Source organism: Ictidomys tridecemlineatus, chromosome X, assembly GCF_052094955.1.
Source record: "Ictidomys tridecemlineatus isolate mIctTri1 chromosome X, mIctTri1.hap1, whole genome shotgun sequence".
NCBI classification, from domain to species: Eukaryota; Metazoa; Chordata; class Mammalia; order Rodentia; family Sciuridae; genus Ictidomys; species Ictidomys tridecemlineatus.
Genome location: NC_135493.1, coordinates 74,869,137 through 74,891,923, shown reverse-complemented (window position 1 = coordinate 74,891,923; position 22,787 = coordinate 74,869,137). Strand labels below are relative to the sequence as shown.

Genomic DNA, 22,787 nt, shown 5'->3' with positions numbered 1-22,787 from the left:
CTCAAGTCCTAAGCGAGGTGTTGACCAGAAGACCTTGTACCCTATATCAACTTCAGGTCAATAAGAGTCTGCCGACCGTTGCCCCAGGCTTGCCATCTTTGCTAACTTTTTAAATTCCTAAAATTTTGTATACATGAGGATACTTGTGTAGGGCCCTTTAAGTTGGCAGAGCAGCAAGGGCTCGATTTGGTCTCTCTAACCTTGATTTTATGGTACTTCATTGAGGCCTTTGTTTCCACCATTTAAGTATATGCTCTATTCATCTCCACTTTTTTTTTTATCTATACTAACAAACAGTAGCTCCTTATATACAGTGTTATATGTTTACTGTCGTCTCCCGTTTGTCATTTCCCAAGGTATCAGTTACCCGTGGTCAACCGTGGTCCAAAAAATGAAATGGAAAATTCAAGAGACAAATAAGTGTTCGATGGGGTCAACTGGAGTATGATGCATGCTCTACCTTCAGCTTGGGTTTGCTGGAGTGACAGAGGTAATCTCAAAGGCAGAGTTCCTGGAGGTGGGGTTTAGGCTTAGTTATGCTCCAGGTTCTTTGCCAATTGCTTGCAGGTTTTCCATCAGTGCACCCCAGAGCCCAGCAGTTGCTATTCAATGCTGGAAGACTGACCCCAGGAATCTCCCCTGGTTTTCATTTGTGTGAGAGAGGAGCCAGTGCTTAGGCCACTATGCATCACCTGCAGACTCCATGTTTCCTGGTCTTGGGTTCAGTCTCAATCAGGTACTTATTGGGTTCTAGCTGAGGTTCAACTCACAGTGTGTCTAGTGAATCCCACCTAATGGTTATTTTGCCAGTTCCCGAATGCAAATTTGGCATAGATATACACGACCCCTGGTAGAATCCCCTCATTGCTTCCCTGTGGGAAGAATGAGGGTTATTATGGTGGCAAAGGTCAATTGGAAGGCTCTAGAACTGCTTCTGCCTAGGAAAATAGTCAACCAAATGCAATACTGCATTCCTAGAGAGACTGTAGAGATTAGTGCCACCACCGAGAACTAAAAGAATGCAGGGTTAGTGATACCTAGCGCATCCCCATTTAACTTGCCTAACTGTCCAGTACAGAAAAGACAACTTGGAGACTGACAGTGGATTAGCCCCAAGGTGAACCAGGTGAGGACTCCAATTATAGATGGTGTGTTGGTAGTGGTTTCGTTTCTTGGGCAGATTATCATCCACTGGTGTGTAGTGACTGATGAGGAAAATGCTCTTTTATCCCCACCCATTGGTAATGACCACCAGGAGCAGCTTGTTTTCAGATGGCAAAGCTGGTCTGTCAGTGCTCCAGCACTGTATCCTGATTTAAATCCAAGGGATCTTGGTCACCTTTCTTCCCACAAGACATTACATGGGTCGCTTCCATCAGTGACATTATTCAGATTGGACATGTGGACCAGAAGCAGCAACTGCTATCGACTTACTGGAAAGGTATCTGCATGTCACACACTATGTTTTGATTTGGACCTGGAGCATCCCACAAAGGCTCATGTGTTGAAGACTTTTTCCTCAGCACAGAGGAAAAAGAGGTGGGGTATTTAGGAAATTATTGGATCACGAGGACTCTAAACTCCTCATAAGATGAATGCCTTGGGCTGGGGATATAGCTCAGCTGGTAGAGTGCTTGCATCACATGCACAAAGCCCTGAGACTAATCCCAAGCACCACAAAAGAAAAAAAAAAGAATAATGCCTTGAGGGTTTCAGAGCCCCATGCCATTATTGGAGGTGGTATAAACTGTAGGAGGTGTGACCAAGTTGGAGGAGGAAGGTCTCTGAGGGCATGTACTCAAAGGACATGTCTTGTCTGTGGCCTCTTCCTCTTTGCCTCTCTCCCTCTATTTCCTGGTCACCATCAGATGCACAGTATTCCTCTGCCACAAGCTTTTGTCATCGTTTTCTGCCTCATCTCAAGCCCAGAGCAACAGAGTCAGCCGATCATGGATTAAGACCTCTGAAGCTATGAACCCAAGTAAGTCTTTTCCTCTTTTTAAATGTCTTGTCACTGTGATGAACATCCAACTAACACAGCCTGAGAAATAAATCTGATGAAAATGCAGTGGCTTCTACTCCAGTGAAATTTCTAGAGGTCCTGGAGTGTGGGGCATGTCAAGATAACCCTGCTAAGGTGAAGGATAAATTGCTGCATCTTCCCCTCATACCACCCAAAATGAAACACAACTCCTAGTGGGCCTCATTTGATTTGAGGAACAACATCTTCTGCATTGGAAGGAGTTACACTGTCCCCTTCATTGAGCATCTTTCAAAGCTACTGAATTTTTTTTCTTTTTTCTTTCTTTCTTTCTTTCGTTCTTTCTTTCTTTCTTTCTTTCTTTCTTTCTTTCTTTCTTTCTTTCTTCTCTTTCTTTCTTTCTTTTTTATAGCTACTGAATTTAATCAACTCTGCTAATTTTAAGAGGAGGCTCTGTAACAGGTCCAGGCTGCCAAGTTACCTGTTCTACCTCTTGGGCCATATCATCCAGCAGATCCAATGGCACTTGAATTACCAGCGTCACAGAGATTATCTGTTTGGATACTTTAGCAAGATTGTACAGGTGAGCTAGAGCACAAGCCCTTAGGATTTGGGAGCAAAGCCCTTCAATCCCCCATGGATAACTGATCTCCTTTTGATAGACAGCTTTTGGCTTGCTACTGGGCATTACAAGGGACTGGATATTTAAATATGGGTCAGCCAGTTACTCTGCATATGGAGCCTCATGAAGTGCTGGGTATTGTCTGAACTGTCAAGCCATAATACTGGTCATGCACCACAGCACACCATCCAATGGAAGTGGTATGTATGTGACTGAGCTCAAGCAAGCCGAGAAAGCACAAGTATGTTACATGAAATGCCCCAAGTGTCCGTGGTCCCCACTTCAGCTATACAACTCTCTCTCCCCCAGACTGCACATGTGGGATCATGAGAAGCTTTTTATGATCAATTTGACAAAGGGAGACTCAGGTCTGGTTTGCAGAAGGTGCTGTGAATTATGCAATTAGCACTTGAAACTGGACAGCTGCAGCACCAGACCCCTTGTGGGACATCCCTGTAGGACAGTGGTGAAGGGAAATCCTCCTGGTGGGCAGAACTCTGGGAAGAACCCCTCATTGTTCACTATTCGTGGAAACCATATAGGCAAACATAGGCTGTGGCCAATGGTTTGGCATGATGGTCAGAATTATGGAAGGAATGTGACTGGGACATTGTTGATAAGGAAATCTGGGGAACAGATGTGTGGATGGAACTCTCCAAATAAGCAAAAGACATGAAGAGGAGGTGGAAGTTTGTCCCTGAGGTAAAGCATGTGTCTTGCATGCCCTTCAGAGGCATATGCCCTTCACATGCCCTTCTGTCCCACGCACCGAAAACCTGAAACACACAAAAAAAACATAAAGATATGTGTGTCTCAGGTCAATACCCACCAAATGGATACCCCAACAGAGGAGGATTTTAACAATCAAGTGGAAAGGATGACCCCTACAGGTGCTCTCTTTCTCCAGCCACACTTCTCATTGCACAGTGGGCTTATGAAAAACGTGGACATGCTGGAGGGGATAGAGGTGATCCTTGGACTCCACTCCCAAAGGCTGACTGGCCATAAGCAATGCAGAGTGCTCATTTTCCAACAGTAGAGACCAACACTGTGTCTGCACTGGAAGGAGTTATAATTCAGTTTGCCATGATTTATCACTTTGCCATAATTTATCAGAGCAATCATGCAGTCACCTGGTGGCATGTTGATTACCTTGAACCTTTTCCATCTTGCAAGGGACAGTGTTTGGTTCACACTGGAAAAGACATGTACTCCGGGGGGGGGGGTTCAGATCTGCCTTCTCTGCACATGGTACTTCTAAACAAACTACATCTATGGAATTATAGAATATCTATTCTACCATCATGATGTTGCTTCTGATCCGGGAAGACAGTTCACAGCAAATGAAATGCCATGAGGGACCCACTCACTGGTTTTCCAAACTCCCCACATTCCTAAAGCAGCTGATAGGGGGCAAACAGAGGTAGGAACATGATGTTAAATGAATAATTCCTTAAAATGGGCCTTCTTGCCAACTACCACTTGATTTCTTTTCCAAGAATCAAGTAACCTGCAGGCCTGCCTGGCTTAAGTGGACAAGATATGTCATGTTCCACAGCAAACTACTTCTTATCTGCAGACCCACAGGAATGTTAACAGGATCTCACCTAAAGGGCAAGGTCTTTGTGACTGTTTCCACAGACAAGATCCCAGAACTTAGGGACATAAGACTAATTCCTCCTAACCATAAAATGTGTAAAAATGTTTGGTTAAGAATACCATTAGAACTGGTCAGCATGGGCCAAAGTGACCTAGAGTTGTCATGGCAGTGGGGACTTGAAAGTCCGATGTCATCCTGCTGTCAGTCAAAAGCCAAGAGGTGGACCTGGGCAGGACTCTCTGGAAACTTTCTGGGAGCCCCAATAAAACTGGACAGCAGGAGAGGCACTTGTCCCTTCTCCTCTCTGAGAGGATTCACTCTCTCCCTTGAGAGTGTCCCCTCTGCTTCTTCCTGTCCCCAAAGACTCATGCCTGTTACTCTGAGTGAAACATCTGAAAATATTCTGAAGTGATACCTAGAATCGGGGTTTGGAGGGAGGGTGTCTTCTTGCTGCCTCAGTTTCCTGGAAGGCCCCAACACTGTAAAACTGTCAAGTCCCCTCCTGCATCTGAGTTCTCTCCCTTCTCATTTATATCAATTCTGTTCCATTATTGCCTGTGGATTTTAATCTTTGAATTTGTGAGACAAGAACCCAGAAGTCCATTGGTGAGGTCCACAGCCTGCACAAATCCCATCTGCCAGCTGAAGCAGGAATCTCGTCTCATTTGAAAACTCCAGTTTCACGGATGGCTTGAGAGGGTGTTAGAACACCTTTTGAAAATGAACCAGCATTGCCAGCTGGATCGCAATACCCTGAAGGGCTGGGACAAAGCCTCTAGGATACTGTCTACTCTGATCCAGTGTCTAATGTGTATTGCTGTTTCTACCATAGCCAGGATTCCCAAGTCCTGAAATCAAGGGATGGAATGGGAGTGGCACCACTCACTATTAACCTTAGTCATCCACCAGCAGAATGTTTGCTTCTTGTCCCCAGGACAGCTCTCTGCTGTTCCAGAGGTCTTAGTTCCAAAGGGGGCAATATACCCTCCAGGAGACTCAGCAATTGAATTGTAAGGTAAGATGGCCACCAGCTACTTTGGACTCTTCAGGCCCGTGAATCAAAGGTGAAGAAGCGAGTTACTACTGCATTGTCCTGATAACCCTGGGGACAATTGGACTGCTACTCTGAAATGGAGATAAGTAAGGATCCCTCTGGCATATGGGAGATCCCTTAGGTCATCTCAGTATTAAGTCTGATAGAAACCACAATGGAACCATTCCTGAGTAATGAAAGCTTTGGTCACACAAGTAAAAGGCTACCTGGGATCAATGTCACAGATGAAGTGCTTGCCAAGGGTAAAGGGAACATGGAAGGGGTGGTCGAAAGTAGTTTAAAATACCAGTTAATGTTCCTGTATGACCCGTTATAGAATTGAGGATTATAATCAACATGAGTATACTTCCTTGTTTTGTGATGAATGCTTATATGTCTATAAAATATATAATACATGAATAGCGGAAACTATATTGTGATTGTTAATTTCTCGTGTCACCTTGACATGACATGCCCAGATATTTAGTCAAATATCATCATGGGTGGTTTTGTGAGGGCATATGGGGACGAGGTTGCCATTTAAATTGGTAGCCTGAGTAAAGCAGATTGCTCTCCCAAAAGGTGAGTGGGCTTCATCCAATCAGTGAAGGCCTGCATTGAACAACAAACCTGACCCTCCACTGAGTAGGAGAGATTCTTCTTGTCGGACTGCCTCTGAATTGGAATATGGGAGTTTTTTTCTGCCTTCAGACTTCAAATGAAATATCAGCTCTAATTGGGTCTTGAGCCTTTTGAACTTTGGATGAGGAATAGACCATTGGCTCTCCTGGACTTCAGGCCTTCTGCCTTGGATTGGCATTAAACCATCAGCTCTTCAGGTTTCCAGCTTGCCACATCCCTCTACAGATATTGGGGCTCTCCAACTTCCATAGTTGCATGAACATATTCCATAAAACAAATAAATAAAGAGAAACACACATGCTATTGGTCCTATTTTTTAGGAGAGCCCTGACTCATGATGTGCGTGTGCATCTGCATTTCTTACTAGTTCCCACATATGAGAGAAAACATTGAACCCTTGATCTTCAGAGCCCAATGTATTTCACTTACCAGTTCCATCCATTTACCAGCAAATGACACAATTTTATTCCCTGTATGGCGGAGGAGAATTCCTTTGGGTATATATACCACATTTTCTTTATACATTTGTCTCCAGATGGCACCTAGGCTGTCCATAATTTGGCTGTTGTGCATTGTACTGATACACACGAAACTCTGTTAATACTTTACAAGGACAGTCTCATGACTGCATATACCAAGTTGCAGAACAAGCACGGATTCGGAAACACATTTGTAAATTTGAAAGCCCAAAACAGTCCTTGGATTCCCCTGAGAACACATATAGTGGTATGTAAAGAATGCACCAAGGGGCCAGAATGAACACACAAGAATGCCCTACCAGTCGTGGTGAGGAGCCAATGTTCAGTCTTATGTTCCTTGAGACTCTGGGTTCCCAGCTTCCCCAAACTGTGCAGTCTTATGTCTGGGGAGCAAACCCTTCCTTTGTTTCTCTAAGGGTTTGGAGTGCTAGAATTTCCCTCGCTTCCCATACAACTGCTACTGGATCAGCCCTCAATTAGTTTCACAACTGCCTGCCCCAGATTCCCACTCATACTCACCTATCTTTCCTTGCCTCTCCCTCATCTATCCTACAATGACTGATCTCCAATAGAGTCCTGGAATGCGAGCACACCACTTGGCCCAGGGAAGACAAAGGCCCAGTGTTTCTGGATCTGCACCTGGGAAACCTGCCCTGCTGGAGAAGATGGCCCAGCAAGGAAGCCTGTGTCCCATACACACCTGTGGTCACCCACTTCTACCCGTATCGTATCCACGCAATCACTGCTGTGTCTTGAAAGCCACCAGTCCTGCTCCTCAAAATGACTTTAGAAGACAGGTTGGACTATTTCAGGCATGCCAACAGGGATAACGAAGCCTACCACAAAATGTTCTCTCTCCAATGCCCATCTCAGAAACATCACCCGTCCATCCAGTGGATGCGTGTCGTGTCCCTCTCCTCATTTCCACTGCCTTCCTCCTTCCCTGTCCCATAGATTCCAAAAATTTTCACAACTTTCTCCACTCTCCTTATTGCTATGATTCTCCTACATTCTCTTTGCCTGCAACCCTTACTTCTCTAGGGGTGGAACAAATGTTTGGTGAACCCAGCCCCACTCCTCCAGGAACACATACATGTTGCCTTGGACTTAATTTCTTGAGCTGGGGTGGAGGCCAGTTTCGTGGTCTCCACAGGCCTTCCCAATCAGGATAGCATTGACTGTACAGACCCTTGACCCAAGGTGGAACTTTTGATTCAGATTGTCAAGTGTTATCACTCACAAACATCCACTTGAGGACAGGAGAAAGGACCAGGTTTGATCCAGGCACCCAGTCACCTAACTGTGATCCTGACCACGTTCCCAGGGCCTTCATCTCAGATTCTCTTTCCGCCATCCTTAAAAACTCTGGCTGTCTCTTCTGCCTGGGATACCATCACCTGTGTAAATAGCAGTCGGTGTCTTTAGGGCAGGACTGAGGCACGGGAACAGGGTACCCTTACCACCTCATGTCTGGGGTCCTTCCTCATTCAGGGTCATCCACTTCTTGGATCCGTGGGGCTGAGCTGAGAGCCTCCCGCACCCTCTCATGCCAGGACCCATCATTGCACGGGAGGAGGTAATGAACCTAGGCCTGGGGAAACTGTCCTTTCCCCATTCCAGGGGGCATGCAGAGGAGAGCAACCACTAGACCTGCCGCCCCTCTAACCAACATGCTCCCAGTGGTCTTGGTGAATGGTGTGTGCTCTGGGCCCTACTGTGGAACAGAACCCACTGGTCAGCTGAGGGGCTTCACACCTTCTGATTCCTGCAACATGGGTACATCACTCAGCATTTTACTCCCTCCTCTGCCAAGGCAAGCACTTCCCTTTTGCTGCCTGTGTGACACCACTTTCTTGAAGCTTCTCGGGGTCATCCTGGCAGTGAACCTCCTCTCATCTCCTGGAGTCCCTGCTAAAGTCTTTAATCCCATGATGTGAGGATGTGCCCGCAATGGGAAGAATTGTTTGTCCATTGTTTATTTCGGCTCCCTTTTTCCAGCACAGTGAAAATCCAACCCCAGGGCTATTCCTTGTCTCCAGCTGTTTCAGCCTCAGTCTGCATGCAACCTTCTTGGTGTAAAGCACTTCTGTTACTCATCAGCCTGTGCAGTAGAAGGGAGCACTAGTAATTGACAAGGGAGCAGCTCCTGAGGTAGTTGCCTGTGTTTTGTGGGGAAAGCATGTGGCCATCTACCAGCACAGGGCTGGTGCTAGCTCTTGCCAGACAAGGAAGGTTCAGCCTGCAAGTACTGAGGCTTCTGGAGGTGCAGGTTCTGCATCTCTTGCTGAGAAATCATCGTGGACAGGGGCTCCTCAGTTGTGTCCACTCATCTTCTGTCGGATTGAAGCGCCTCCTTGTGAGCCACGCATGGAATGTCCCTTTATTCCTCATCATGTCTCCACAGGGCTAAAAGACAATGCTGGCACTGCTATCACTGAGGAGTCTGTCCCTCCATACCGTGGACTCCTTCATCACCTCGCCCACGAGGGTGACAGTCTCCCCTGGGATGCTCGCCAGGTAACCAAGTGTTAGAAACATGGAGCAATCAGAGGGGGGCCTCATCCTAGAGATTATGCATGGCCCAAGTAGCCCCGAGGATGGCCTGCCCTTTGTCATTCCTGAGGTGAGAGAGGCCATCCACACACCTGAGATTATTGTCTTTCCTTGGACCTCTCCTGGGAGCCCTTGTTTTGAGTTCAATTGTTCCAGATTTACAGAGGTCAGTGCGTGACTGGGAGGCAGTGAGAATCTGCAGGGATGCATGCAGGGCCTGGTGCTAGTAAGAGACAAGGAGGGAGAAAGCAGGGTGGGATAGGAATCTCAGGTGCACTTTAATCCCAACAGAGAATCAGTCAGGCTGCTGTGAAGCCCCAGCCTGGAGCTGTCAGGCTTTGCCCTTCAGCAGTGGACCCCAGCCATGCTCTGTCACTGGCTGGGAGCTGGTTGAAGAAGTCTCATCTTGGTGTAAAAGGACTGAGAAAAAGACACTTGCTTATACCTTAGGAAGGAAGAGCTCCCCATCTTGACCCCAACAGGGAACACATTTAGCCTTTGGCCTTTGGATGACTCTGATTTTTCCCATTTTCCTAATGCCTGTTAATCACTCTGAAGTACCTTCTGTATTGATGCTGGCTTACAAATAAAGCTTAGGAAACAGTTTAATTAGCAACCTGGATGGCAAAGTTGCATATAATGGGGACTGACAGTGTCTCCATCAGTACATCCATTTTGGGTCTTTCCCAGTTCAGGGGCTGTTACTCAGTGCTGCTACCAACATTCTGTGCCACGTTTTCTGGTACACATTTGCAACCTCTCTCTGTGGCACAGCGTTCCACTTTTGAGACCCTTAGCCCCAGAAGCAGCCATGCAGGATGCCCTGGATTTGTTGGATCTGGCCCTGCGCAGCCTTGCTGTTTTACTCCTGTGAGCCCTACGGGCCTGGTTCACTGTGTGTGCCACTTTATAAAATGGCTGGGAAGGTGTGTCCACACCTGGGTGTGGAATCATTGACTTACAGGTGAGGCCCAGCTCCAGCGTTATCCGCTCACGCTGGCTCTATTTCCAAGTGGTTGTCCTAATTCACCCCCCTAACAGGGTGTTTCACTGTTACACTTCATCTGTATCCTCATTAATATTTGTTAATATCAAGCTACAAACTTTTGCCCATCTGGTGCAATGAAACATACCATGTTGCTTTCAATGTGTAATCCCTTGATTATTAAGGAGCCTGAGCCTCTTGCACACGCACTGGCCTTTGGAGTTTTCTCTCCTGTGAGGTACCTCCTCCAAAGTCTTTTCCCCACTTCCTCCTTGGGTTGCTTGCCTGTTTAACTGTGGGAATTCTCTATGCATTTTCTGTCCAAATTCTTTGATGACTTCATGTGATGCAAATATCTCTTTGCCTGCCCTGTTTCTCTATTATGATGTTTTCCAGTAAACAGAAACACTTCTTTTATTTTCACCATGTTTTGTTGTGAGAAATCGAATAGAGGAAGATATTTGAGGACATCGTGGCACTTCCTCATGAAGGAACACTTTCCCTCTCATCTGATGGCCTTGTTTTCCATTGCCCTGACAACCTTCAGGCAATCACAAGATGACTCCTACACCTCGTTTTAAATGATTTTTCTTGGTGTACAGTTCTCTTCCAACCATGGAAGCATGATATCACTTGTGTCATTTTGAATACACTCCTTTTGATCTCACCTTCCCTTCAAAGTACCCCATTTTTTTCTCTACTCTCCTTTACCAAATAGAAACCTCCTTAGCTGGGTCCTGCACACTCTGTGTCTCTAACTGCTGTCTCCCACTGTAGTGGCACCCCTTCCTCCACAGAAAATCCTAAGGAAGCGTCTCCAGAAATCTTCACCATAATTGATTTTAGGACCATCAGCAAAAGAGTCTCTACAAAAGAGTTCAATGTAGGTAAACTTCCAAATTTCCTGTTACTTTATTTTACTTGGCCACTGGGCTTGAAGAAATCAGTTTTTCACAAACATTTATCCAGTATAGTAGTTTTTAGAAGTGTGTTTGCAAATGCAGAATGCTATTAAAAAAAAAAAAAGGCAAATCCTCAACAAGGCCTCTGGCCTTGAGCTGGAGCTTCACAGAGATGTCTACATTTCTGAGATAATAGAAGCTACTGATTGGGCTCTATCATAACAGCTGGCAGGTGGAGGGAAGAAATGGGAAGAAATTCTCCCCTTCACTATACTTAAAGAGTTAACTTGCCCAGAATAGTGAAAGAGGAAGCTGCTTTGGTTTGAACTTCTGAGCCCCTACCCTTACATGCTGTGTATAAAGTTTTGAATCTATTTGAACTTGGGGCTCAGGGGATTAATTGATGATAGCAAAAGCTGTACCCTCTGAACCTGGCTACAGCCAAGTAAAACTGTTTCCTGCTATCTTCGGAGCCCTGCTTCGTCTGTGCCCTACAACGCCACTTTGCCCTTTCATTGCATCAGTCTTTGCAGGAGCCTTCTCTGCCAGGTAACTTTTTTAGGACTTGGAAATACATCAATTAGAAAGAGAGAAGAGTACCCCTCCTCCCCCGCAAGAGCTTACATTTCTTTCATGGGCCTATCAAACTGTCTTTTCCAAATCTTCAACTAATGCAGTTTTCTGTCTTTGGAGATCAACCTTCTAGACCTGGCTTCAAACTTGATTGATATCCAAAGGTATTGCCCTTAGAATATTGCTTTGTGAAACCCCTGGAAGTATCCCCTCTTTCCTGGATTCCACCTGTTCTTGGTTGTCTCCAGTGTTTTGAATGGACCTCTCCTCCAGGAACTTACTAGTCAAGATACATGGTATACAGGATCTCTTGAGATAATTGTAGGAACAGAAAGTACCTGTAATCTCATAGTTAATTGTAGCTTCGCACATAATTTTAGCTAGAGAATCAGTTTTGCCAAGCACCATGAAGCAGATGTAGTTTCACTGTTTTCTACTTTCCAGTATGACTTTTGAGAAGGCTGCTACTCTTTTGCCAGTCTTGGTTGTTAGTACTGAGACTTTTGACACATGGACAGCGACCCATGTAGTGACCACCTTGTTGAAGACTCACAGCAGTACCACCACCACAAAAATCTCCCTCGTTCTGACCCTTGGTCATCAAATCATCTCACTTATTCTGATCTTCTGACAACCATAGGATCTGATTTCTGTCCTTGTAGCTAGCTTTGCCTTCTATAGTATGTGACCATTTCATATCAGCATTCCTCTCTTAGCAGTTATGCATTTGCAATTCATCCGTGTTATTGCATGTATCAACAGTTCCTTCCTTTATATTGTTCAATAGTGTCCTGTTGTATGGCTCTCATTAATTCCTCTTTGATTGATGCTAGTTTCTGTTGATTATGAATAAGATTTCTACCAACAGTCATGCACGTGTTTTGGGGTGAACATGTATCTTGGTCCAGCCTTCAGGTCAAGCAGCGTCGACCTGAGGTTGTTGAATTATATGACAAATTGCGTTTTAGCTTTATAAGAAATGGCAGTTATAATTTCTCAAGACCAGCATTCTTGTTGTTATTTTTAAGGATTCTTCACCTAACTTCAGGTCATAATGATTTTTCTTTTACATTTGCTTGCCAAAATGTCATTGGTTTAACGCTTTACATTTTGACCCATGATCCATCATAAGCTAAGGTTTGTTTGTATAAGGTGTAATATTAGACTCAGGTTTTATTCCTTTTTGCCCCTTCCTTTTGTCACTTTTACTTGTTTTGCTTTATTTGTGTCTGTGTGTGTTCGTGTGTGCTTCGATGCCAAATGTTGCAGCGCCATCTGTGAAAGACTTTGCTTTCTGCATTGAATTTTTTCTCAACTTTTAAAAAACTTGGCTGGCATGAGCAAATCCGCAGACGCGGTGAAGCAGGTAGCTCCCAGGGCTTCCTGAAAAACAAACAAAAAAATCAATGAATAATGATCAAAATCATGTTTCTCAGAAGTTTGGAGAACAGCCTACGTTTTCCACAACCAGGCAAAGTGGAGCCAAGAAACAGGCTCGTTTAAGACAGTAGGAAATAACTGTGTCCTTCTTTCTGGTCCTTGCCCCATGCCCATACCTAGCTCAGTGGCAGTCCTGTATACTGCTGTCCATACTCTTGGTGTGAGACTCTGCTCTGTGGATCCCAAGAAAGTTGACTAGACCTCCTAAAGAACTGTATATTTCCATTCTGGTCTGTCTTAGGACTAGCTGAAGGATTGATCTATGTTACTCAGAACTCACCAAGGACAGAAAAGCGGGCAAATAATCCTTTAAAAACATTATAAAACAAACAATCTGCAGCCACTTCCAGGAAAAGATTATGTTCCTGCTGAAAATTTAGCAGGAAAAACTGAAGACAGAGGGAAATTAGGGCATTCATTACCTCCCAGGCTAGGAGGAAATAAATATGGCAGGGTTGAGGAAGGGTGTGTTTTCCAGCTGCCCCATGGCTAGGGAATCTAGCAGCGGAGATACTGCTCACCAAGTTTCAGTACCAGAATTGCAGAGGCCCAGAAATTCGGTCACACCAGGGACGACCAGAGGGGAGGGGAGGGGCGACCCAGGCTAAAATAGAGAAAAATCTACAAAGTATTTGGCGTGGGGATAGCCAAGGAACAGAGAGGCAGTCTGGTCTTAAATGATCCAGAGGCAGCACAGTGAGCTGGTGTGTAAAAGTGTTCCACTGGCAAGAGGAGAGCAGAGGCAGCAGGCCACCTGGAAATGGCCACCCAGGGACCCTCTGCTGCGGGGGAGCCCCTGGGGTTCATATTAAGACTGTCCCTGCACGTACCTGTCGTGAGATCTAGAGTGCTTCTGGAAGAGTGAGGTGTGATTGAAACAGGCACAGGAAAATTGCACCCAAGTGGACTCAGGCCTAGGAAAGGAACAGAGTATGCCTGGCGGTGTGCAGGTGGTTCGCAGGATTAGCCTGAGAGAACTCGGAAACTGGACCAGTGGCTACTTTTGCACTCAGCTCTGATCCTGGTGTGAGATACAGGACCATTTTCAAAATATGCCATCTGACAGCCTCAATTGGAAGGTAAGGTCCAATCCTAGCCATCTACAGACTCAATGCAATCCCCGTCAATATACCAATGACATTCTTCACAGAGCTAGGCAAAACAGCCCAGAAATGTAGATGGAGGAGTTAAAGACCCAGAATACCCCAGCAATCCTGAGCAGCAAGAATGAGCCTCGGGCCATAGCAATACCTGATCTTAAATTACACTCTACAGATATAGGAGCAAAAACCAGCATGGTACTGGCATAAAACCATAAAGGAAGACCAGTGGAACAGAGTAGAAAAGACAAAGAAGCCACATGAATACAGCCATCTGGTCCTTGACAAAGGTGCGGAAAGCACACCTGGATAGACTTTTGAACAAACGGTGCTGGGAACACTGCATGTCCATATATTTTATTCAGGTTTTCTTTACTGCTGTGAGCAACAGACCTGACTGGAACAATTTTAAGGAGGAAAACTTTATTTTCGGGCTCACAGTTTCAGAGGTCTCAGTCCAGTGACAGCCGGCTCCATTCCTTGGGACTCAAGGTGAGGCAGAACATCATGGCAGAAGTGTGTAGTGGAGAAAAGCAGCTCAGGGCATGATCAGCAAGCAGAGAGAGGCTAAGCTCAGCCCAAGAAATATACACCAAAGGTACATCACCCCCCAGCGACCCATCTCCTCCAGCCACACCCTACCTGCCTAGTGACCTCTCAGTTAATCCCTATCAGGGTATTAACACACCAATTGGGTTATGGCTCTCATCACCCAAACATTTCAGCCCTACTCCTTGCATTGTTTCACACATGAGCTTTTGGGGGTCACCTTATATGTAAACCATAACAGCACGGGTAGAAGAATGGATCCTAGAACCCTACCTACCAGCCTCCACAAAAATCAACTCAAGGTGGATCAAATTCCTAGGAGTTAGACTAGAAACAGTGAACCTGCTGGTAAAAACGTAGGGGCAACTCTCCAACATATTGGTGGAGGCACCAACTTCCTTAGTAAGGCTCCTAAAACCCAAGAAATAAAATCAAGAATCAATAAGTGGGACGGCATAAAATTAAGGAGCTTCTGCACAGCAAAGGAAAGAAGAACCCAAAGAGAGAGCCTGGAGATTGGGAGAAAGTCTTTGCCCACTACTCTTCTGACAGGAAGTTGATTAAAAAGAATATATGAAGAAAACAAACAGTCAGAAAAACTTTACAGCAAAACAGCTAATAACCCTCTCAATAAAATGGGCAAAACATCTAAATAGACATTTCTGAAAAGAAGAAATACAAACGGCGATCAGTATATGAAACAATGCTCAACATCCTTAACAATCTGGGAGATGGGAATCAGGGTGGCCCTGAGATTTCATCTTCCCCCAATTAGAATGGCAATCATCAAGAATACAAATAATGATAATTGCTGGTGAAGATGTAGAGGAAATGGTATGTTTGTCCGTTGTTGGTGGGATTCAAATGAGTATGACCACTTGGGAAAGAAACATGGATTCCCTCAAAAGACTAGAAATGGAGCCCCCATATGACCCAGCTATCCCACCCATGGGTATGTCTCCCAAAGAACAAAAATCTGCCTACTATAGTGATACTTCCTCACTTTCATGTACTGGATACACAGTTCACACTGCATTCCTGCATCCCCTGACCAATTCCCAGATTATTCCCTTCACTAACTTTCTTGTGCATGTGTCTTTGTGCACCACACATAACCAGCTTTTCTCCAGACGATGTGCCCAGCCCTTGCTGAACTTAGCTCTGAGTCTGTTTCCTTTCCTTAGTAAGGTGGCAACTGTGGTCTCCTAAACCTAGGACTGTCCTGTGAGGATGAGTTAATATTTATCTACAGTGCTAAGGAGAGGGCTGGCACAGAGTGAAAGTTCGGGAATTTGCACCCTGCTCATTCTGTTCAATTAGCTTCCCTATTGGCTGGCCCCTCCCCACCCCCTCACACAACCTACACCCCCAGTGGATGTCAAAAACACCAGTTTGTTCACAACCTCTTCCACCCATGGTTTGCATGTTCTTTCACTGTTGTAAACGTGGTCTACGAAAATTGATTCATGATTTTAGTTTGTATCTTTAGGATCAGTGATGTTGAACATCTCTTGGGGCATCTTTGACATAGGGATCCCCATTACTACACATTAACTAGTGTGGGGAGTAGGATAGGTTCTGATAGAGTGGGCAAACAACATACTGCTACTAAAGTACCCTGGGCATGCATCCATGTGCTATTTTGATTGCCTATGGAAATCCAGCCATAGTGGGAGATCCCACACATTGCAAGTCACAAAACACCTGCTCTATGACCTTCATTAAAAAAAAAAAAAGTAGTACAAGGAGCACTGACCATTGACTATGGATCTCCTCACCCACTGTCCTTTTGGTCTGGAGGTATTGCTGGGGAACAGGGATTTGCAAATTCTTCCTGTGCTGGGTGCTCCATACCCGTCTTTATATTGAACCCTGATCCAGGCAATATTATTTCCCCCACTGTACAGATGGGAAACTGGGGCTCCGAGGTGAGGCCCTCATCGGAAAGGAGGCTGTCAGCCAGAATGCGTGGGTCGGGAATGTGGGCAAGAGCGCACCCACAAGGCAACTCCGCTGCTGGGACTGGCTTGGAAACGGCCAGTAGAACCAGAAACTTCCCAGCAGTCCAAGCACCCAGGTCCCTACTGTTGATGACCCAATAAGGGGCGTGGCGGTTGGCAGGGGGGAGGGGCCGGGCCAATGAGAAGGCCGCGATGCCGGTATCGAAGAGGCGTGAAACCACGCGATGTTTGTGGTATCTCATGTGTCTTCTGTGGTGACCGCGTTCGCGAAGGCCTAACTGTTCTCGCTCGGACGGGGGCGATCCTCTGTCTTCGACCCTGGCTGCCAGGCCTGCCCGACATGAGCTCAATCGACGAGGCTTCGGTTCAGGAAGACGGTTTTGGCCTGGACGGTGTGAAGCGCACCATCGTCACCAGTGCAGGCCCCAGAGCCCCACGGGTACCGGGCCTGGGCCTTGAGCTGGGGCCACCGCGGAGTGGGGAGGGCGAGGGCGGCCTCCCAGACCCCGAGGGCTATGAGTTCGAGTTGGAGGCCCAGGGGGAACAGCTAGAGGCAGGAGGGGCGGTGCTGCGGGTCGGCGAAGGCAGGCCTGGCTCCATGGCTGATAAGAAGGGGGATGTCCTGGACTTCGTGCCCCACCTCGCTGTGGAGTCTGTGGCCAGCGTGCAGCAGCTGACAGGCCAGGAGACCCCGGGCGCCCACAGATACCTGTCCCCGGAGAGCTGGGTGGCTGAACTGTCCGCCATTTGGGCTAACGCAGAGGCGGGCCCCAGCCGGAGATGGGCGCTGGCCCCAGGTTCCTTGGAAACACTGCAGGCCCCATCTGCTGCCCCTCTGCGTCACCCCAGTGGGCCTCAGGTGGGACGGGCCTGGGGGAACCCCGGGAGAGGCACCAAAACTAGGATGATGGGCAGTGGGGAAGCCCAGTTGCCCCCTTCTGATCCTGAGTCTTCAGATGAATTCACTGAGATACAGCTGGTGAGGGTGAGCCTTTGCCCGAAAGAAGGAGGCCAGACCAGTTCCAGCAGCCCCAGGGAACCGGGAGACACAGCCAACTGCGCCTGTGTAGGGACCAGAGGGAATTTCCTTCAAATACCTACCTCTCTGCCGACCTCTGCTCCCGGCCGACTCACCTCTGCCATGGAAAGGCAGGCCTTGGGAGAGCTGGCATCCTGTTCCTCCAAGAAAAGGCAAAGCGTGATCTGGGGCAAGGGAGGGAGCAGGCCCAGCTACCCTGGAGCAGCAGCTGCTGCTGTTGCTGCTGCTGCTGCTGCTCCTGCTCCTCTTCCTCCTCCTCCACCTCCTCCTCCTCATCCTCCTCCTCCTCCTCCTGCTACTTGTGCTTCAGGAGGCCTGCCCAGGGCCACTCCTAGGAAGAAGGCCATCCAGGAGAAGAAATCCCTGGGGGGTGGCTCAAAATTTAGCCTGGGCAGAGTCTTCCCTATATGGGGGCAGAGACTCAAAGCCGCTCCTCTGGAAACGGCCACCCTTCCCCCAATCCCGGGTGTTCCCCTGTTTGGGAGGTCCAAGAGGTATTCCTTGGTGCCCTTGGAACCCAAGCAGCCCAAGCACAGTGGCACTGCAAAGAGATCTATGGCGAAGAAGACACAGGAATCCCATCCTGTGGCTGGTGATGATAATAGCCCAAATAGAGCTTCAGTTCCAACAGCCCAAGTGAGTAGACCTTTGCAGTCCCCCTCCTCCTCTTTCTCCTCCTCCTCCTCCTCCTCCTCCTCCTCCTCCTCCTCCTCCTCCTCGTCCATTCACTCTGCCTTTCTTCTCACCCAGCCTACACTTCTTTTCCCTTACTCTCTCTGCTTCTTGTTCACGGGTTGTCGTTGGGTCCCCACTGTCTGGGGGTCTCTGTGGTCGGGGCGGACATCAACAAAGAACCTAGTAGGTGCTGGTGCCTGTTGGCCACACTTTGTGCATTTCCTGCCTCCTCCCCAGACGGGCTGGGGTAGGAAGCAGGTCTGGCTGCTAACATGAACAGGAGTCCCCTTACACTTTGGGCCACACAGCAGAGTGTTTAGTCCCATCTGCCTCCAGATTCATTCTTCCCAGCACTTCTCCCAGGAGGCCTGAGCCTTCTCCATGACCCTCATGCTTCTCCCTGGCCCGGGTCCACCTCCTGGCCTGGGGATGAGAGAGGGAGACAGTGCTAACAAGATGAGCCTTGGAGTTCTCCCTTTATTCCCCACCTCACCCCATCCCCCGTACGCACCTAATCATATGCAACAGGCACACCCCCTAACCCGAGTCACTGAGAAATCTGTGTTAGTGTCCAGTACACCGGCCGGGTACACCTTGCCTGTGCATGCACCGTGGAGACTTCAACAGTGGTGACCCCAACACCAGAGCCCCCCAGCGTCCAGCAAGCTCCCAGCCCTTGGACCTGAGTCAGGGAGGCCTCACCCCCAGAGGCCCTGCCTCTGGTGAGTGTTGTGGGTTGGACGGGAGGGGAGAAGGGTGGGACCCTCTTACTCTATCACTTCTGGGGACCCTGGCCTTGATCCCAGGCCTTTGTCCTACGCAGGAAGTGTTCCCACAGGAAATTAGGTGTGAGCAAGTCTGGCTTTGGGCCACTTGATTCCCTGTGCGGGGTTTATGTGAAGGGATGCTTTGTAGCAGTGCCCCAGACGCCATCTGCAGAAGTAGACTTGCAACAGAACGTGGCCTTTTGCATTGGGGCCTGTTCAGTCACATGGCTCCTCCCAGGGGCTTGCTGTGTCTGCACTTCTGTTAGTGTCCAACCCGGAGCCACAGGGGGGTCCACAGTGGCAGCTGGGGCTGACACTGGGTAGCAGAGAAGGTGGGCCAAGAGAGAGGGGTGGAGCTGTGGGGCAGAGCAGGTGCAACTTGCTGCCTGCAGAGGGGGATGCTGCCTCCCTTTAGACCCAGCCAGGTCCTCTCCATTTCCCAAGCAGGCTGGAGAGCTGGATCTTGTGTTCTCTTTCAGGTGATCAGGAGTCAGCTGTGCATCACCCAGTTCTAGAAAGGCAGCAGCAACAGCCACCCGGAACACAGGGCTGTCTCCAGGTACCACTTTCTGTGGCTTCTAGGAGTGCTGGCTCCCGCTGAGATGGTGGGCTGCGTGTGCAGGTTAAGCTGACTTTGGTGCTCCCATGCATCCTGAACCACAGGGACGTCGGGCTCCACCTATCCCCTGAGGTTTCCCTCTGCCTGTGTTGTCACCTGGTTCTGGCATATGGGGGACCTGAGGAGTGGGAGCGAGTGGAGGGAGGCAGACAGTGGAGAGCAGAATATCATTCTCTTTTCTCTTTCTCCGATGTCTCTGTAACTAGTGTGTGGCTCTACAGAAAGAAATAGAGGACCTCAAAGAACAACTAGGTATGAGGAGTTGGAGTGGGGGGGTGGGCTGTGGCAGGGGCGGGGCAGAGGCAGACCTCAGTGTCTCCTGGTGCAGGTGTCTGGGGCCGGGTGGGGCTGCAGGGACAGGCAGCATCACAGGGCTGGACGTTGCTGTGCCTGGCCCGGGAGCCTTCTGTGCCTTGACTGCCAGGGCCGTGCACAAAGAGCAGTGAATCATCTGAACTCCATGTACTCTGCCTTTGAGTCCCACAGGTCTCCTTCTCTGAGGACCTTTTGAGATGCCTCCTTTACTTTCCCTTTAAGTGCTGGTTGGTGTGGTTTGCTTGATGGTTGTTGTCCGGTGTTTGTATGCTTGCTTGCTTGTTTGCGTTTAACACTTTTTTGGATGCTTCTGCCACACCCCAGTGTTTGAACACTGCCGGTGCGTGTTCTGTCATAGAAGACATTTCCACATTGAGTTCCAGTGGCAGGTGGGGGAGTCATTCCCAGGGCTGATCGGACAGGGGCTGGAGGGGACTCAGATTCTAGGGGCAGCTGGGAAGGGGAGGCAGGGGGACAGTCTCTTGCACTCCTGTGTCTGGAGTGCTCGGTCATGCCTCTCTCTTTCAGCGGTCATGCAGTCCCTGGATGACAAGTTCCAGGTCTTCTGAAGTGAGTGTCAAGCTTATCATCCCTCTTTCCCACAAACCTGGCTATCTGGGGATTGGGGGTGGCTGTGAGCCTGCACTGGTCCTGGGTTGGCCCTGACTCTGCTCTGCTTGTCAGGCCGAACAAAGCATCTTCCAGTGAGGCGAGCTGCTGGTACCTGTGAAGCCCAGGAGCAGCGGCCAAGCTCATTCCCTCTGGCTCTTCAGCCAGGGCCCCCTGCAGTTCACAATTAAAGTTCCCCTCATGTCCCTGTGTTCTGCCCTCTCTCTGAGTGGTGGGGGCCTGTAGGGGACAGGAGATGGGTGGGAGCTGCCCCATCTCAGAGCAGGTTAGGAACAGTACCCATGGCATTTCGTGGTGGGCCTGTCCCTGAGGCGGGTGTTCTTGGGTGGCCTCTGAGCAGGAGCCCTGTGTTCAGGCTCCATGGTGCCCTGGGTTTGGTTTCCATGTGGCCTGGGTCCAGTCCTGCTAGCATGTCCTCCCTTTGCCCACCAGCGCTCTTGGTGCTCTCTCCTAATGTCCTTCCCTCTGGAGGGAAGGGTCATGCAGGACCCATTCTAGCCTTCTCACCCCCCCACCCCTTTCAGCAGGAATTATTAAGGCCCATCCAGAGCCCCAGTTCCCCTGCCTTCCCAGCCTTTTTTTTTTTTTTTCCATTGCCCTGCTTCTCCCCTCTCACCCTTCTTTTCCATCCTGAGCATCCTTGATCTCTCCCATGGCTCCCCCTGGTGGCCTGTCCTGAGTGAATGATTTCAATAAGCTTTGGAGGCACAGTTGAGCTCACCTTCCCCCTCCTAGGCCTAGTCCTATTTCTGGTATCATTGTCTTCCTCAGGTGTCACCACACAGAGGGACAGCTCAGCTAGAAATCGCCCATCATCCTTAGTTCCCTCTTACCGCTCACCTCTGAAGCCCAGTGGGCAAATTCTGTCACGTTTCCCTTCTTCTTTCAGTAGAGGAGTTGGGGCAGAGGTCACAGCCCATTGGGTGAAAGAACAATGAAAGGGTACAGGTAACTTGGAGAAAAGTGGTTTGTCTCTGGTTATAGGAGGGGGCTCTGGGTCTGTGGGCCAACCTAGAGGAAACTGCCCGCGGGCACCTGGAATGAATGGTCAGGCACGAGAGTGTCCACATCCTCCCATATCCTAGTCAGTCCACCAGCCCTTCCGATCCTGTCAGCTCCATAGCTCTTGTTTGAAAAGGTCCAGTTCATGTCTAGGGCAAATGTAGATGAGAGATCTGCGTGTGCCTGAATGGTCCCCATCCAGATACCTTCTGAGCACCCCCATGGCACTGAGCCTCCTGGACATGATGATATTGTGAAAAGCACAATCTCACAGACTGCCTCCTGAGGACACATGAGATTTTGTCTGAGCTCCATATTCTGATGTCACTGTCCCTGATGGATAGTTGGTCTAGCTGTGCCTAAGACTCAGTGACAGATTCATTCATTTTTGAGTGCAGAGAGACAAGTGTGGGGTTCTCCATCTCCTATCGCAAACATGCTGGTTGCATAATAAGCAAGTCAAACTAATGAAGATGTTGCTTTTAAGGTGTAGGTGTGTGTGTCTGTGTGTCTGTGTGTGTGTGTCTGTATGTCCACATGTGCTGTTTGCATCCAGTGAGTTGGAGATGGTGGCCCTTGAGAAAAAAAAAAAAAAAGTTATGACTTTGGGGATGGAGGCTGTGGCGGCAGGGCGCAGAAACCAGAGGGATCAAATGCACAAGGCTACCTCAGAATATCTGGTTCTCCCCTTGCCTTTAAAGCAGCGAGCACCTCTGGGCGATGGCCGTGCCCTGAGCTGAACCCAAGTGGGATGTTCCTGTGGAGGATGGAGAGTGGGACTGCCTGCTGTGGACTGGATCGGGCTTGGGAACACCTTTCCCTAGACTTCCACTCTGTGTCTCCTCTAAGTCCCATGAGATAGGCTTAGGGAGACAGACCTTCACACACACGGTAGACCTCAGAGCCAGAAAGGATCAGCAGCAGAGGGACTTAACATCATCCACTTCAAACCTCCCCCTAAGCAGGGGGCCTGGGTTCCTTAGGCTGTGGCTGAGACCCTGACACGAGTAGCTGTTCCTTGGAGGGGTAAAACACAGCAAGATTGACATCTGCTTGAGGAAGCTGGCCGGAGACTCTCTGGCTGGAGTTCCTGCCACTGGAGACCTTCAGGTCAGTTCCAACTGGGGTGAATTCTGGCACCATGCTCTGTCCTGGGAGGCAAGGGGCCATCCTCCCAGGTCAGCCTATTGACCCAGAGCAGCATATTGACCGAGCCTTGCCTAGGCACAAACTCGACTCTTGGTGACCAGCTTCCACCAGCCCTGCTTCTTCCTTCGGAGCACATGTTCTGACTGCCCCCTGCTCATACCAGATACAGCA

At 48.6% G+C, this 22,787-nt stretch overlaps 1 protein-coding gene across 3 annotated transcripts; it reads left to right on the top strand.

Moving 5' to 3' along the window:
- The first annotated feature begins 747 nt into the window (after window positions 1–747).
- Window positions 748–20,650, top strand: LOC120890747 (uncharacterized protein CXorf49 homolog). 3 transcript variants are annotated; one of them, XM_078034694.1, is made up of 8 exons: window positions 748–1,981; window positions 8,762–8,874; window positions 16,367–18,095; window positions 18,703–18,856; window positions 19,381–19,460; window positions 19,727–19,772; window positions 20,364–20,405; window positions 20,520–20,650. In XM_078034694.1, the coding sequence occupies exons 3-7, from the start codon at window positions 16,599–16,601 to the stop codon at window positions 20,402–20,404; spliced, it is 1,818 nt and encodes a 605-aa protein (XP_077890820.1). In that variant the 5' UTR covers window positions 748–1,981; window positions 8,762–8,874; window positions 16,367–16,598; the 3' UTR covers window position 20,405; window positions 20,520–20,650. The 3 variants fall into 3 exon arrangements, with proteins under 3 accessions (XP_077890820.1, XP_077890818.1, XP_077890821.1); XM_078034692.1 differs by having other exon boundaries at window positions 9,202–18,095; XM_078034695.1 differs by lacking the exon at window positions 16,367–18,095 and having other exon boundaries at window positions 786–1,981.
- The last annotated feature ends 2,137 nt before the right edge of the window (window positions 20,651–22,787 follow it).

Coding starts and splice junctions, on each gene's coding strand:
- LOC120890747 (XM_078034694.1), top strand. CDS start 16,599: ATGAGAAGGCCGCGATGCCGGTATCGAAGAGGCGTGAAACCACGCGAT. Junction 18,096..18,702: donor CTTCAGTTCCAACAGCCCAA/GTGAGTAGACCT, acceptor AATCTGTGTTAG/TGTCCAGTACACCGGCCGGG. Junction 19,461..19,726: donor GAACACAGGGCTGTCTCCAG/GTACCACTTTCT, acceptor CTCTGTAACTAG/TGTGTGGCTCTACAGAAAGA.